Here is a 17,739-nt window from a genome sequence, read left to right on the forward strand (position 1 = left end):
AGAAGTGTGAGGGAGATAAAACACGTGTGTGTGTGTGTGTGTGTGTGTGTGTGTGTGTGTGTGTGTGTGTGTGTGTGTGTGTGTGTGTGTGTGTGTGTGTTTGTGTGTGTGTTTGTATGTTTGTTTTACATTATACAATACATTCTAATCAACATACAAAATAAAATCTATTTATAGTACTTATAATCCCATGCCCAATCAATTAATTGGAGAATGTGCAGAATCTGTATGAATGTTCTGAGTTTGATATATGTTTTATATATATTGTTGTGGTGGCTGCAGTGGCAGCATTGCTGTAAACAGTGGGGCAGATCATGGGAAGTCAGTGTGCCAGCATCATGTTACTGTTGTGCTGCTGGAGCTGGTTTGAACTAATTTATATAATCTACGGACACCAGATCAGTCTGAGGGGTCAGCAGATCGTTAATGAAAGAGGAAAGACGAAAAACTAAAGTTCTGATTTACAAATCGTTTTTCAGTCTTTAGAATATTTCTCTGATCTTTGATTTTTGGTGAGATTTTGGATCATCTAAACATTTATTGACATGAAATCATATGAGAAGTTCAGAGGGAAAAATCACTGGTGGAGCTGTAGTGGCAGTATAGTAGCATAAAATGGAAATACTCATGCTAAGTACAAGACAAGTATCTCCAAACTGTACTTAAATGCAGTACTCGAGTAAATGTAAATTGTTACAGTACATGGTTTCAAGCCCCAATCCAGTCCATGAAGACCACTAGCATTGCATTCATGAACGTGCGGCTCCAGATCCAAAACGCAGTTTGAGTTTCCTCGTTCTCACAGCCCAGCATGATGGGAGAAGTACTACTGCGCATATTCAGTGGGCAGGATGCACCCATAACCCGGAAGCCGGAAACTCTTTTTTTTGCCAGGCGAGTAATTCCTATAGGGCTGAACTGAATAAGCGCCATTTTAGGTCCTATATCCAGTTCTTATTATACATCCATGGTTTTTAGTCATGTGACCCGACGCCATCTTTGAGCCCAGTACATCCATAGCAGCGACACTCACAGAGCAGAGTGAAGGCTCTTTCCACACACTGCTGCCCAATTGGCTTTCTCTATTCCTTCCAGCTGGCCAATCACAGAGCCCGCATCAGATCGAAAACTATTCAACATGGAGACAACAGTTGATAAGCTTGAGGCAATGGTAAGCGCAGTGTAAAACTCTCTTATTGTCTGTTATATTCTTTTCCTTAAATTGCTTTTAACCCACTTGAATAATTACAGAGTAGCAGTCATGTTTTAATATTCTCTTTGTAACGTTATCAGTAAACACCTAAAACTCCTTTGCGCCATTCAACATGCCCGTTAGAGCACCAAACGATACAGCCTCGTTTGAAACACTCTCGCTTACAGGCTAACTTAATGAAGTGACCACTACGCCCAGTGTGAGGCCAGTTTAGACTTATGCTGTTAAAGCAGCGTCAAACTGTCTTCAACATTTAATAACATGACCTTCATTAAAATATATGGCTGTTGTCCAGTGTTATAACGTATTCCCGTTGTTCCCGGTGAACGGGTGGCCATGTTGTCTGATGGTCTGTGTTTACGGTTGAGTCCGTCGAACAAACTCCAGATGTTGACTCGCAGATTCGTCATTTCCATGTAAACTGTGTTAGACAGACTGACTTTGAAATGACAGGAGGCTATAAAAACAACACGGTTAGTTCTCCGCATCATAAACTTTAATTTAAGAAAATATAAACCTTCAGCAAGTATAAAAAAGCAAAGTAATTAAACTGGAGCTGGTTGATCAACACTGCTCCAGTGCAACCTGCTCTCACAAAGCCTGCACTCAATCTGGCAGAAAATAAATGAAAAAACATGCATGGTAATTCCATCATCAAGACATTTATCAACTGCAAGTGCTCCTAATTGCTTTAGCCTTTTCACATGTGTGTCATGTTGACCACACACTCGACACAGTTCAGATAGTCATGTTATTAAGTAAGTAAGTAGCACTTTTCGGCCATTTCCATTCTCAGATGACTGGTCCCCTGCTCATCAGAGGGAGCATCCACCACTTCCTCCTTTAAAATCATGTCTGCCAACTTCCACAAGAAAAAAAGTTGAGGATACATGGAAGCTGAACAAATCCAGTGATCCGTTTATCTGAACTCATGAAAGACGAAAACTTACTTGACACACAATAATGCCAGTGATGCTTTTACATAACCAGTGAGTGGTTTTTTAAAATATATGACCTGACATGGGTTTGGTATGTGCATTGTAAAGACCACTATGTGAACTTTTTAGCAACCAACAAAAGCCAGTTTCTTTGAGGCTTGTGTATTCTTCATTACACCTTTTGTTTTGCTGTGTAAGGCAATCATTTGCATTTAAGGCTTGCTCTTAAGTAGGCAGCATCTGTCTGTGTTGTGACTGTCACCAGTTAACATGGGCGTATTTCCTGAGTCATTAACAAGTGTTAAGCGGCTGACAGATTATACCAGATTTATGTAGTTAAAGCAGAACTTTGTTGAGCAGATTGGAGGCACAATGAGGAAGACATCTGACTGAGCTTTATATCACAGAAACACAATTTCGAATCCCATTGCAGGGCTTGCGAAATACTTATATTTTTTCATATTGTTCAGTTCGAATTGTTGTTTGTAGGTCACATTGACATGGATTTGCATTTTAAATTGACTCACACTTCACAGACACACAGGTAGGCCTACTATTGGTAAAATTTACAAAACTGCGAACAACAACATCTGGAGCACAGGAAGTGAAATATATAAACAAAGATCAGCAGACAACATGACCACCAGTTAAACTGGAACACCATAAGGCATGTGGATCGAAGGCACTCACATACAGTACAGCTCAATATATTTTTTTTATTCAAATATTTTTCAGTGTTGGTTTAACAGTAGCCTTCTCTAAAAAATGACCTGTACTCCTCCTGTGTAATTATTATGGGAAGCAGAGCAGGGCGGCTTTAAAATGATTTTTAAATGCAGTGAATAGCTAACATAATTGTGTCTGTAGTGAGTTGTCAGCTTGTAAAGAGAGCAGCAGATAGCTCAGTAAAGCAGGTTTAAAATGTTTGACCAAACAGTCTTAACCCAAGGTCCACTTACAAGCTTTTTCCAGACCTTTCAACAGTATGTCACTTGCTGTGTTACAAATCCACACTGCTGATTCTAAGCAGAGTTTTGGCTTTTAAAGCAGACAGAATTTAGACTAAATATGGTCAGTTTTTGAGTGTGCTGTTACTCACAGCCGGAAACAATTGAAATAAAATGTTGTTGGTGGTGAAACAGCTCCAAACAATAGTGGAAAATGTTCATGATATAAAAAGTAACAGTACATGTCTGTTTGCTGCATGGCTTTCCTTTCACAGCAAAAATCAACAAAATAAATTATTTGCATGGGGAGCCCAAACATTTGCATACCACTGTAGACTATAGCCTTTAGCTAAGCTAGTCTGCCGTCTGCCCAGTGCCCTTTTACATTGTACTATTGCTAGAAAACCAGTGCAATGTTAAAAGTGCATTGGCCAGAAATAGTTACAAGCAAAGGAAAAGTTTCCAAACTCTGAGATTCCAGCTGTTGGCAGGTGCTCTGACTTCATTGCACTACTGTATCAGACAGCTAGCAGTGCAATAGTATTGTCAAAGCATCTGAAAACTGCAGAGACCAGCTGCACTGAGTACTTTTACATATCTAGACTGCATCAATTCAAGTAAACATGATAGATGGGTAGGTGAAAGTGCACTACGCATATGTTCAAATGTTTAATTCAGTAATTGAAAATAATTAGTGTGCAATTTGAGACACTGAAACAGATACGTGTATCAGTGTGTTGGCTACTAACTTAATCTGTCTTGACTTTGTCTTGTACTACACAAGGTAAAACAGTCAGACTCCTCCAAACTGCTTTGAATAATAACTGATAGACAGGGTTACTGTGCAGTATGGAAAAGTGTGGAATTTGATTTTAGTTATTTCCTGGTCTGGATAAGTATGGAAAAAGAAAATAGTATGCAAAAATATTTGTGTCTCCAGACTACTGCTCCTATTGTGTTTGTTAAAGTACAAGTTTTTCATGGGTTTTACAGCAGGCAGCCAGCACAGCCAAAATATTTACCACTGTGTGAGAGAGCGTGTTTTTCTGAGCAAAATTAGTTCTCTTTTCTAGTTCCCTGCTGAATTATACATGAACTTCCCTTGTGTTAATGTTGGGGGTGAAGGTGCACAGTCATTTAGATTTACATGACAAAAATGTAATAACATTGCACAGTTTTAGCATTGCAGCTTGAATAAAATGCTGTGCACTAAACTTGGGGTAGGTGTTAATTGATTTGTATGAATTACAGTACCTTGCTACAGTCCTCTGGCAATTATTTGGCAGCACACAGTGTATTTAGACCCCTTCACTCCTCACATTTTATTATGTTGCAGTTTTATGCTAAAATCATTTAAATACATTTTTCCCTCAGCAATCTACAATCAGTATCCCATAATGACAAAGTGAAAACATAATTTATCAACAATATGAATTAGAAAGGAAAAATTTAAATATCATATTGACATAACTGTTGAGACAGTTCACTCAGGACTTGGTTAAAGCACCTTTGGCAGTGATTACAGCCTGTAGTCTTCCTGGGTCTGACATCACAAGCTTTGCACATCTGGATTTGGGGATTTCTTTGCCGTTCTTTCTCTGCAGATCCTCTTAAGCTCTGTCAGGTTGGATTGGGACCATTTGGTGGACGCCAGACTGGTACAGAGCACTCAGGGCCTCAGACGCCCAGTCATTCTCATTAAGGATCTCTCTGTCATTCGTTCTGTTCAGCTTTCCCTCAACCCTGACCAAGCTTCCTCTCCCTGCTGCTGAAAAAAACCCACAACCTGATGGTGCCTCCACCATGCTTCACCGGTGGGATGGTGTTGGGGAGGTGATAGGTAGTGCCTGGTTTCCTCGAGACATGACACTTAGAATTGAGGCCAAACAGTTTAATCTACGTTTCATCAGAATCTTCACAGTCTGAGAGTCCTTAAGTGGCTCTTTTGCAAACTCCAAGCAGCTTTTATGTGTCTTTTACTGAGAGGAGAGGAGAGGCTTCGTCTGGACACTCCACCATAAAGGCCAGATCAGTGGGTTGCTGCAGTTATTGTCGTCCTTCTGGAAGTTTCTCCATCTTCACACAGGATCTCTGCGGCCAGAGTGACCATCAGGTTCTTGGTCTCCCTCTTACCAAGATCCTTTTCCCTGATGTCTCAGTTAGTCCAGGGATCCAGCTGTAGGAAGAGACCTGGTTGTTCCAGACTTCTTTCATGTAAGAATGATGAAGGTCACTCTAGGGAACCTCAAATACAGCAGGAATGTTTTTATATCCTTCTCCAGATCTGAGCCTTGACACGATACTGTCTCTGAGCTTTGCAGGCAGTTCCTTCCTCTTCATGGTTTTTGCTCCGATCTGTATTTTATATATGTGTGTGTGTGTTTGTGTGTATATATACATAGACAGGTGTGTGTCTTTCCACATCATGTCCACTCAGCTGAATTTACCACAGGTGAACTTCAGTCAAGGGGTCATAGCAAAGTGTCTGAATACTCATCAATTTGATATTTCACTTTTTAATTTTGAATAAATTTGCAAAAAAATCTAAAATTCTGTTTTCACTTTGTCAACATGGGATATTGAATGTAGATTGATGAGGGGGGAAATTGATTTAAATTATTTTAACATAAAACTGCAACATAACAGAATGTGAAAGAAGTGAAGGGGTCTGAAGACTTTCTGAATGATCTGTAATAACATACATAGTCAGTATGTAACACACATGTTAACAGTAACAATTTTAACAATTTATTTACATAATAAACTAGCTACTTGAACTCAGATGTCAGATATTGCCAGAAAAATCTACAAAGAATTCTGGAAAATGTGAACGACCCCTGGAGAGATAATGGCTGCATTGCCATGTCAAAGGAACTTCCTGACAATAGGCCTGATTTGAGGAAGTAATCATGTTTTAACAGATAATCTGAAGTTGACTTAAAACAAATACCACCTGAAATCAGTCTTGGCAGTTGTACAGTGTGTTATTTATTGATTTTTATGGCATTTTTAATACTTTTAAAAACTCAGTTTCAGGTCAGAACAAGAGACATGGGACAAAGAACATGTAGGTTTCATTAAGGACGGCTCTATCTACTTTAATTTACCTCATCTATATTTTTATGCTACCAACAGAAATGTGTCTGTAGCAATGAGTATTGGAAACTGTACTAAAGCACTGAAAGTTGACATTAAACTGGTCAGATTTGTAGTCTTGCTTACTGATTCTCTGATCATATGGTTCCTGACTTTGATAATCATTTTGTTAGTCCAGGTATCAGCAGGAGTATTGAATTTCTACTTTTGAGCAGAAAGAAGCAGCTCAAGTTGGCCAATGTACCATTAAAGTGTAAAGCTGAGTGTCCTTGCAGTTCCTGAAGTCAGAGGCTGACCTGGAATACATTGAGAAGCGACTGAGGCTGGACTTCATCAACAGCACTGCAGAGAGTGGATCTCCTGCTGAGGTAACCACTGTACTTCCACTGACACCGTTTCTCTAAACATTGTCATACAGTTAAGACAGGACACCATCCCCAGTCCACAGGAAACTGAGGACATGATGGCAGGTCTGTCATTTGTGTGCAAACACACAGTCCTGGTCAAAATTATTGGCAAACTACAGAATTCAGAATCTTCAGAAATAAATGCAAATGAACCAGTTTTGTATAAACAGAATATTTAATAAAATGTCCACTTATTAAATTAAAAATACAGACATTAAAGTTATTAGCACCTTTTGTTTGATTTAAATTAGTTCTTCAAACCAAATAAAAAACATAACTCACCTATGCTTAATCTTCAGTGTCCACAAGACCTGAATTAACCAATGAATGATGTTTATGTTGCATAAAAAGGAGGTGATTGTTTCCAGAGCTTTGTGGGAATGCACTGCATCAGTTTATAGGTGATGACGACATGAAGCTCATAAAGAAAAGAACACGTATCTACAGTAAAACATGGTGGAGGTTCGGCTTTGCTGCCTCTGGTACTGGTGGCACTGAATATATCAAAGAAATAATGAAATCTGAAGATTATCAAGACATTTTAGAGTGAAATGTATTACCCAGTGTTTTCATACATAAACATAATACAACACGAGAAAATATTGCAGTAAATCAATTAAGAACAGGTAACACAACAAACAGAACAAAACAAACCAGGGCACAATGAAATATTCCAAAGAGGAAATGTCCCTCATTCATGAACCATTGTCTGACTCATTCATGAACCATTGTCTGACTCCTCCAGTGACCGAGAACAGACATTGAAGTTAAGACTTAATCTTCCAAATCAAGTCCAACTTCATGTTTGGAAGTCTATGTGATGGCAGGAGACACCTGTCCCCTAATAATGACAGCTAGGGAGAATACCAGTGTCCTAAAAGGAGAAACAATAAACCATCCCCACACTAAATGAAAAGAAGTACCGAATTCATTTTTACATTTTAATAGTACTTGTGTACAATTTTGTTGATAATCTTCATAATCAATCTTGGAAATCCCATATTTTCTGTTCTGTTGCTATATATACTAAATACTGTGTCTGCAGGAGAACCCGGCAGTGATGCTGGAGAACTTGACAGTCATCAAGGCAAAACACGCAGAGCTGTGCTCCCAGGTGAAGGAGATCGCAGCTGCACAGAAAGAGTCCATGGACTCCATCAGAAACAACCTCGGCAGTGTCATGAAGCTGATCCAAGACTTGCAGCAGACAACCGATGTGGAGGTAACTACAACAGCTACAACAGCAGGCTCACAGTACTGTACACATCATACATTCCATTCACTACCATTCACATGAATGCTATAGCATTCACACTATTGTTATTCAAATCTTTATTTTTGGTGGGATTGCTGAATGAAGCAATCCCGGTATATGTTGTTGTCAGGTCGAAAAACGAACATTCTGTTTATTATTATTATTATTAGTAGTAGTAGTATTAGTATTATTATCATTATTATATTTGTTAGTATTTATTATTATTATTCAAATTTTGAATGCTGTAGCATTCATACTATTGTTATTAAAATCTTTCTCTATATTATTGGTGGGATTGCTGAATGAAGCAATCCCACTATATGTTGTTGTCAGGTCGAAAAACGAACATTCCGTTTATTAGTTATTGTTCTTCAAATCTTTATATTTTATTATTCTTACTTCTTCCGCCTTTCCATGGTCTCTAAGAAACCATTCAACAAAAACTTTCAGCTTGTTCTGTAGATTATCGGATGTATACAATATATAAAGCTATATAAATTATTATAAACCTTTTTCTGCAATTTTTTTGACATTCAAATGAATGGAGACGATGTTCAAATCCTTGAAAACCTAAGCCTCTTTGATCTTCAACTACTTCAGCATACTTTCAGCTACAGACTTCATTCAAACTTGAAAAATGTTTACAAGACTTTTGAGTTTATAATGGGTGTGTATTGCACGGATTGTTCGAGGCTAGAGTGGATTGTGATTTGTGATTGGTGGATTACCTTTAACCAGTGTTTTCCAGGTGCTACCTTTTTCAAAGCGAACGACATGTGGGCACCCAGTGAGACAGCATTGTCACCATGGCAAACTGTTGTGTTTATCAACCACTTTACTGACATTTATGCAGTGATTTACAAACATCTCAACTGGTTTAACTGGAAATATGTTTCAGTCTAGTTGTAATCAGGAAGCAATCGCCAGTTAATTTCAGTTTGTCATTTTAACTGACACAGAAACACATAAATACAGAGAAGCAGGGAGGTACATGGACAGAAAGAAAGGCAGACAGACACAGACAGGCAGATAGATACACAGACACAAACATTATAATATTGATGTATAATGTAATAAACACTACATCCTCCACAGTGATCAATTGAATCAAAAACTATCTAAACCTATTTTAATAATAAATCGCCAACTGAGTATATTAATAATTATCAGGCGTATGCTGAGGCTCCAAAGTGCCTAACTGCAATTAATTGGTTGATTTTGTTGCTGTTCTCCCCTGAGAACTGATATATCTGGTAACCTAAAGATGTTCTTTAATTTTATAGTTTTAATATAAATAAATAATAATATAAATATCATTGTCAAATTATCAAATGTAATGCAGTAACACCTTTAACTGACTCACTTTTTTTACTGAGGACATTTTTACACTGATTTATTTCTACTGATGTCTTTTCACTAATTGTAGTGACACCGTTCACATGTTGATGTGCTGATGTCAGTGTGGTGTCCCATTTCTGTTACTGGTAGAGTTTATTGCTGCTCTGTCTGAACACAGTTAATGTTGCTGTTTTCTTCATCACAGTGTCTAACTACCTGCTGTACATTTAAACTTGCACACGCTGCTCCTTTTAGTGACTTTCACAAACTCAGAAGTTGTTTACATGCTGTTCCGATCAGCTAGTTACTTTAGCTTAGCAGTAAGCACTAGCTTCTCTCCCTCTCTCTCGCTTGCTCGGTGTGGTGTTGTTGTAACTACAGTGTAAAGGATTGTGATGTTCATTACATCTTCAGCAATGTCTGCTGTCTTACTTCAGGCACAGCTCCAATCACTAACTTTAGCTACCTGCGAACTCTGACTGCCATCCCTGAATATTTCCCTCAAATAAAGTCAGACAAACTCTTTTTATATCCCACAATTTCCAACCTTCATTGACACATCACTATGCCAGGGCGGAGGCTTGTGGTGGTGATCTCTCTGGGGAACTGAGACTTCCTGCCGAGATCAACTCTCATGCTGCAGTCCTGTTTGGCAAGAACTGACCTTGGTGGAGCTCTTGGTGTTGTCTTTGTGTTGCTCCCACCTTCTCTGACAAACTGGATGTGATGGTCTGCTGGTGGGGGATGACCTCTGCTCATTTCCAGCCTGCGTCTCTCCAACACCTCTTGCAGCATGATAGGATGTGGTGGAAGCTTGCATTTAGGCTGTTGCAGAGGGGGCAGCACTCTTCCTGGCCAAACCACAGGTGCAAGTTCAGTGGGCAGGGGAGTGTGTCATACGTTGCCCTAATGAGGAAGCTGAGCTTCGACTGTGGGGGGATCTTCCACAGGTCCACCATGCTGATGTTTCTGCCAACAACGCCTTCCCACCTTGTCCAGCCGCCCTGATGTCCCTGTGCTATGGCCTTGATCTTAAAGCGCTCGTTCTCCATCCTTGTCACCTCAGACACCACCAGTTCCTTCCTCTCTCTTCTGTTGTCTTTGAACCAGAACTGCGGGGCTTCTCCCCACCCAAGACCAGCCCTTCCCATCTGGACTCTGCCTGTGATCTCCTTGTGCTGCAGCTTGCAGATTGCCAGGTCAACCACAGCATGGGCTTTCCATTCGTGGCCAGTGCGGATCTGGACATCTGCACTTCTCATTCCCACACTTCCCTCATCTCCATCACTAGCCTGGACTTCTCCTGCTTGTAGCCCATGCTTATTGATTGCAGCGGCAGCTGTAGGGTGTTCTTTCCAAAGAGACCAGCAGGTTAAGCTTTGCCTCCACAACCCCTCGCAGTGACCTCTCCCAAATCTTGCTGAGGTCTGCGTCTAGTTTCTGCCATGATGATGCCTCGCTGGCTTTTGGCCACTTGATTTTGTCCCTCTTAGCTGGTTCTTTCTTCACTGAATTTCCTGGCTCTGGTCTTTCTGGACAGGTGGGTGCGTCTCCTTGGTGCTCACTCGGCGGGTCACTTTCCACTGAAGGACCCTTCTCCTCCGCTGCCTGCCTTCCCTCAGCAATGCAAGCACTGTGGTTTTCGACCTGACCTTTGGTCCCTCTTTTCTTATCTGCTGCTGTAGTGCAAGGTTGCTGCTGGCAGTTCCCTCCACACCTTGCTCTTCCCTGGTGGATTCTTAAACCCCTGAACATGGTCACCTTTTGCCATCTGTACCCACAAATGCGCAAGCTCTTCTCGTTGTCCGTGTTTGTTCCTATCGTTTCCATGTGGTCCTTCCGATTAGGCCTATTTTTCACCCCACCTCTCAGAGGGCCTGCGGGTTGTCTTCTCTTTGTAGACTTTGTGGTAGATGTTGGGTTATTGCAGATCAACTTCTGTTAGGGCATGTACATGTGTGTATACATGTCTTGCTATGGTTGTGGGGACAAATTTGGATTTGAAACCATCAGTGCGAGGTCATTTTGGTCAGTCGTGACAGCTTCAAAAGGCTTTTTGAGGGACAACTGCCGTGACTGAGGTCAGTGTCAGGATAAGTCTCTACAACATGAATGAAACTGAAAGTAACGTCCTTTGTACAGATTGATACCTGAGGAGTGAAGTACATGCACCAAGCATCAGGCACATTCAAAATTTCTTCAGGAATTTTCTGGTTTCTGTATATCATTTTAACGTTTTAACCCAACACTGTTTTCACAGCTAATCATAAATGGTAGCAGATGCATGTTTCACAAAAAGGTGTTGGTCACACAGCTGATAAACTTGCAAATCCTTTCGCAAGCTCCTGCAAAGGACACAAATGTGGTGTTTGTTTTGATTTGGGAAATGTGTCAAAGTTATCCCAAGAAGTAAAGGTCTTGTGTTGCAATTTTAGTCAAACAGGTGCAAACCGGCCTAATGGCTTTTGACTTTAACAGATAGAGCTGGCAATGTTACAGATTCTGTCGCTGTAAATAGCTACAAAATTTGCATAATAAATAAAAATGTGATGTAACAGAAAACAAGAAGCAATGGCATTTCATAATGCACAAATAAACTGCATCCCTGATTATAAACTGTGACTGTGTCCTCGTTAACATGCTGCAGGTTCAGCCGCTGACGGAGTCAGAGCAACAGTCAGCAGATCTCCTGGCTTCAGCCGACAGTCAGACCACAAGAGAGGTAGGACCTTAGCTCTAGGACTATTTGTGTTTACCTGTAACCTTTGTGACACTCAGCACCTCCTTGGCTGATACACAACAAAAGCCGTCTGATGCTTTGCTGGTGGTGAGCTCATAATGTGTTAGAAACCGGCCTTTGCTTTGCCTGAATTGTAGTTTAACACAACAGCAGACTTCACAGCTCTGACAGAACAGCAAGGCACAAGGTCAGAGACCAGTGAGATGTCATCAGGAGGAGTGACACTAAACCACAGAGACTCCTGCATTGCACAGGAGCCTGTAAGGGCCAAGAGTTTATGGGAGATGAGGTTCGTTAAAGGCAGAAATATGGGATAAACAACAATATTAGTTAATATTATTTGTTTTTCAAAAGAATCTGCTGCCCTGATTTAAACAAATGAATTGAGCCACACAATAGAGTGTTGTGAATGGCTCTGCCCCAAGGCTAGATTTTAGTTGTTAGTGTTATAACAAATGTCAGTGTGAATTTTGAATGAAGTGTTCTTACTTTTATGAGTGAACATAAGTTGAATTTATACTAGTCCGGTATCATAATGGTGATTGCAGGGTGTGGTTGATTATTTCTGCTGCTGTTGAATTAAATTAGTAAATGATTTCCTTCAGGTGCCTCCTGATGCAGCAGCTTTGGCCAACGGCAGCCACTGAGTGAGTGAGTCCCTTCACATCTACTCCTTTGCTCTGAATACTGTAGAGATGGCATGTCACTCTCTTGGCTGATCTTTCTGTTGGTCAGTCACCACTTCAGTCTCACCTGAAATATCTCAACTATAGGATGGATCTCCATGAAGCCTTTATACAGACACTCATTTTCCCCAGGATGAAATGTAACAACTTTGATCCGCTGACTTTCATCCAGCTCCATCATCTAGTCGACATCTTATTTGTAAATTTTTGGTTAATGATCATTCCCATCAGCCTCAGATGTACATGCTAACATGCTAAGCTAAGACAGTAACCATGGCAAACATGTTACCTGCTTTACATCAGCATGTTGGTATTTTTAACACATGTGGACATGATTGAAGCACCATGTACAGAACCACTGGCATGGCTACAGACTCTGTGTCCTGTAAACACATCAGTCATTTAGTCTTCTTGGTGTATGCTGTTTAGTCCTAGTGTCCTGTTTCCATAAAAGAACACACACACTGTTGGCAGCTAGTACACAATGTGTAGAACTTATTGTTTTCTGTGTGTATCATACAAATCCAGGGTTTCAGCTGCGTTTTAGTTTAACATGTTACAGGCCTGTCATTATTTCCTACTCTGTAATTTGGTGGTAATTATGGTAAAAGCAGAAACAATGTTCTGATACAGTTATTAGTTAATTATTCTGTGTAACTCAAAAAGAATTGAGATCCTTTTACTCCATTGATCTTCGAATTTACTGATAGTGTTCAGTTTGTGTCTTTCATTGATGGGCTGAGGCAGCAAATAAAAGGTCTGAAACCTGTAAGAACTCTGTAAGACGGTGAACTCTTTACCCAGGGGTCTGTACAAGCTTTCAACACTCTCATCGCGTCTGATTTACTGTCTGATGTTCTCTGTGATGTTTTCTCTGTGTCCAAAATCCATAATTAAGTCTTCATCTTTGACTGGACCACAACAGCAGAGCCAGCCCTATAATCACAAATGTCCCCAACTGACTGACTGATCATATTTCAACCATGTGACTAAATTGGAGTTTCTCCATTTGTCGTTGCTGTTGAAGTTGAGCAGCAGCAGTTTGTTACCCAGACAGAGGCTGTGAGAGACACAATAAGAAAGATATTGTGTCTCTTCTAACGTTCTCTGTGTTGGGACTTATCATTCAAGAGACCAGATGTTTCTTTGCTCCACTGGACAAAGGAACTCAAACCCCACAGTTGCCCACTGTTCACACCTGGGGACGACCCTTCCCCCCCATGGACCTCACTGGCCAGCCAGTGTGGGTCACCATGTGACATGTGACCCCCAAGGGTGTCACCAAACAAAACCAGATCTCTTGTCCCTCTTCTCTCTCTCTTCTCTTCTCGGCTTGCTCTGGAGAGCAGCTCCTGCTCTCTCCTCTCGGCTCCTCAAAGGGCAACAAGGCCCCAGCCCAGGTCAGCTCTGCTACCTGAGAAACCAGCTCTCTCGCCGGCCTGCTCACAGCAGCCTGCAAACGTTCCTCTCCTCAACAGCAGCGACCTGCTTCGGATTAACTCAGAGTGAACCAAGTTCTCTTCAAAATCAGCAGCTATGACACAAGGCCAGCTGATTTTCCAAGCAACAGGAGTCATAGCAGAGTTAGCGTGGAACAGCTAACTCTGTTAGGAGAACAAAGGAAACTAGAAAATTTCAGGGAAATTTTGAGTGCCACGGGGGCTACTGCCGGGATGAGTACATGATTTATTTCCAGTGTTCAAAAGTCACCCTGATCATATTCTGGTTTTGAGAAATGTCTTGATATAAAAGACTCTGATATAAAACAATGTCACATCCCTCCATCATGTATTATGTGGGAAATATCTATATCATAATATATATATTAAAAAAAAGCAGAAAAAAATATTGATATATGATGATTTTATAGCATTTTCTTTGTGTGTCCTTTTTTGGACGCGAGGAACCCCAGAGGGTACAAAATGTGTTACCAGTGTATAATAGACCTGTAACAGTAACTGACATTAGATTTTAAAAATATGTCAAAAAAGACACTTTCTTGCAGAAATCCATACCTTCAGCTGTAACACAGCCAAAATGATCAGCAAATCAAAAAAGAAAAGTGAAGAAAATGTCCAAAAAAGGACAGAGGGACCCCTGAGGGTTAATAAATCCCATGAACCGCTATTTAAATTACCACTATTATGTTTTTTTTTCGGTGCTAAATTTAAAATTACTGGGGAGGAGAGCAACGCGACTAGAAGTGACAGCGAGAGAGGGCTAGTAGCTTCTCCTCTCCTCTGTCTCAGCGGAGACCGTCACAACTTCATTCACTCACTTAACAAAACAAAAAGAAAAGCAACGAAGGAAGCAGTAAATGGACTTACATATTTAAGACCTAACTAAATATAATTTAAGACCTAACATGCGGCTAATGTAAAGCTAGCGGAGCTTGGAGAGTTGGTTATCTGGTTGCTAGGCACGCACACACGCACACAGGTCAGGAGCTGCCGTTGCCATGGCAATGTGAAAATCTGCCCAGAATTTGGCTTCTACATGGCTTAAAACAATTGCAAATTATGAGAAAACCGGAAGAATAATAATAAGCCCGGAGGAATATTAATAGATGCCTCGGAGCTGAGCACCCGTGGCACTAATAACAGCAAAGCAACACAGCCAGACAGGACTTTACTCCACCAGGAAGCCTCCCAACTCACTGGACTTTACAACAACACTGGAAAGGACCTCTTTGTTTGTTCCAAGGACTGGTTTTTACCGCCATCTTGTGTAGTCTTCTTTGTTCAGGTCATGTGGTCACAGTGACAACTTTGAACCGGCCATCTTGCCTTTGTTTGTGTCCCCACAGTTAGACAAACATACCCCTACACACACACATACACACACCTGTATATACTAGATTAGACATTGTGTTTTACTCTGCTCCATTGTAAATAAATGCCTTTAAGTATAACTACTGGTGTGTTTAATGTTGCACAAGCGTGAATATTGCCAACCTCTACTTTGTAGAATTCCAATCCTTCAACTTTAACTTACTGTTGATTTGGTAATTTGGTTATAGTTAGTTAACTATAACCTCGAGACCTTTACCTCTATGTTTCACTTTTATTACTTCCGCCCTTCTAAAATCTCTGCTGGAGCCACAAACAACAATATAACCATAAAACCCAGATGTGTAATGGATCCTTTGACAAAAAGCAGTATTTTGGTGGAATAAACCCTTATGGCAGTTAAATATGGTCCTGAAACTGCAGCCTCCTAATCGCGAGGTGGCACTGGCACGAGAAACTGGGGTCTTAGAAATTGCAGTCCTGAAACTGCACTGCAGGAACATGGTATTGGAGTGGGAATTGATGCTTGTGGCTATAATTATTTATAATTTAATTTTTAGAAAAATAATTTATTTTTATTCAAATAGGAGTCTTACTAAACTTACCAGTTGAGACATTTAGGTGGTGGACCAGTCATCACTGGAGCTGACTGCGTGTCATTCATCACAAGTCTGTCCTTCAAACAGCTGAAACCTACACATGGGATGTACTCTTAGTATATCATTCACTACATCCTTACATGTGAGTGAGTGAGTGAAGTTACTCCTTTGGTTGGCCCCTCAAAAATAAACAATAAAATCGAGTAATGAATTTACCCTTTAACTCTGCACTCGTCTGTACTTGATACTCACACTGTGGTGGCTTCTTTACTGGTTCCTGGACTCTTTTTGGTGCCATCTACTACAAGACCCTGCAGCACATTGTCTAGTTTTGAGTGGGCTCTGAAAGGGAGAACACACACAGACCATATGGAAATTACCACAACTCAGCTACAGGCAGTTTAAATAATCCTGCAATTTCATGTTCATCTGCTCAAGTGGATTGAGCTGATTGAGGCCTGACACTGAACAGGAACAATCAGCTGGAGGTTCATTCATGAGGCAACAGTTGTGCCAAGAATGTTTCTACTGATTTGATCTACAAGCGCAAACTACTGTAAATACTTGGATCAAATGAGCAAAAAAAATGCTTCAAATGTAATACTAATGACTAATTATTAACATTAATACCATAATATATAACTATACTGTAATACTCTCAACCCAGCAGGAACATTAGTCAGTGAGTCTGCTTTTATCTACATTCAATATCCCATAATGACAAAGTGAAAACAGAATTTTAGAAAATTTAGCAAATTTAAAAAGAAAAAACTTAAATATTACATTGACATAAGTATTCAGACACTTTGCTACTTTGCAATGTACTTTGCATCTTTGAGATGCTTTGACACCTTGACTGGAGTCTACCTGTGGTAGATTCCGTTGATGTGGAAAGACACACACCTGTTTATAAAAAGGTCTCACAGCTGACAGTGCAGAGCAAATGGAGTTCTAATCATCATGCCTGGTTTGCTCCAGACATGACTCTTAGAACTGAGACCAAACAGTACAGCCTTGGTTTGATCACACCAGCAAATCTTGTTTCTCACAGTCTCAGAGTCCTTTAGCTGCTTTTTTACAAAGTACAGAGAGGCTTCGTCTGGACAGAGCCATAAGCCCCATCAGTGGAGCGCTGCAGTGATGATTGTTCTTCGGGAAGCTGCTGCTATCCAAAGAAACATCCCTGCACCTGAAGTTTGACTCTCTACAACACTACTGGGAATATGTTTAATGGACTGATGAAACTAAGGTTGAACTGTTTGAAGAACATGCAGCATCATGATTTGGGGGATACATTTCTCCACTCAAAAATCAGAGACTCAGATAAAATTGCTGAGAGTAAAGATAGTGCACCACATAGTAAATAGGGAGTAATTATGGATACAGCCTGAGAGTGCTTCAAAAGAAACAGTTGGTATATTTTAAAAGAAAAAAAAGAAAAACAGTGTGTTGTCTGTCAAAGAGTCCCTGGATTCTCAGGGTAACTATAGTGTTGTGTAATTATAACTAATGTTTTCATTTCACAATTCACCTTTGGGCTTTGTCTCCTGTCACTCTCCATCCGTGCACCAGATGTCCTCAGACTTTCTTCCCTATCCTAGTCATCTGATTGTCATATCCATCTGCTGACCTGTCTCCTATTCCCTGCTTCCCTTACACCTGTCAATCCAGCCTGCCTGTGTGTCTGCAGTTGTGCACACAATCTTTCTGCTGTTTTTGACAGTCCCTGTT

At 40.5% G+C, this 17,739-nt stretch overlaps 1 protein-coding gene across 1 annotated transcript; it reads left to right on the forward strand.

Moving 5' to 3' along the window:
• Positions 1-1,011: 1,011 nt before the first annotated feature.
• Positions 1,012-13,816, forward strand: ska2 (spindle and kinetochore associated complex subunit 2). The gene is made up of 6 exons (XM_022762526.1): positions 1,012-1,171; positions 6,470-6,562; positions 7,647-7,823; positions 11,842-11,916; positions 12,540-12,581; positions 12,708-13,816. Exons 1-5 carry the CDS (start codon positions 1,139-1,141, stop codon positions 12,579-12,581), a joined length of 420 nt encoding a protein of 139 aa, XP_022618247.1. The 5' UTR covers positions 1,012-1,138; the 3' UTR covers positions 12,708-13,816.
• The last annotated feature ends 3,923 nt before the right edge of the window (positions 13,817-17,739 follow it).

This window comes from Seriola dumerili, unplaced genomic scaffold (genome assembly GCF_002260705.1).
Source record: "Seriola dumerili isolate Sdu_G_001 unplaced genomic scaffold, Sdu_1.0 BDQW01000449.1, whole genome shotgun sequence".
In the NCBI taxonomy this organism is placed as follows: Eukaryota; Metazoa; Chordata; class Actinopteri; order Carangiformes; family Carangidae; genus Seriola; species Seriola dumerili.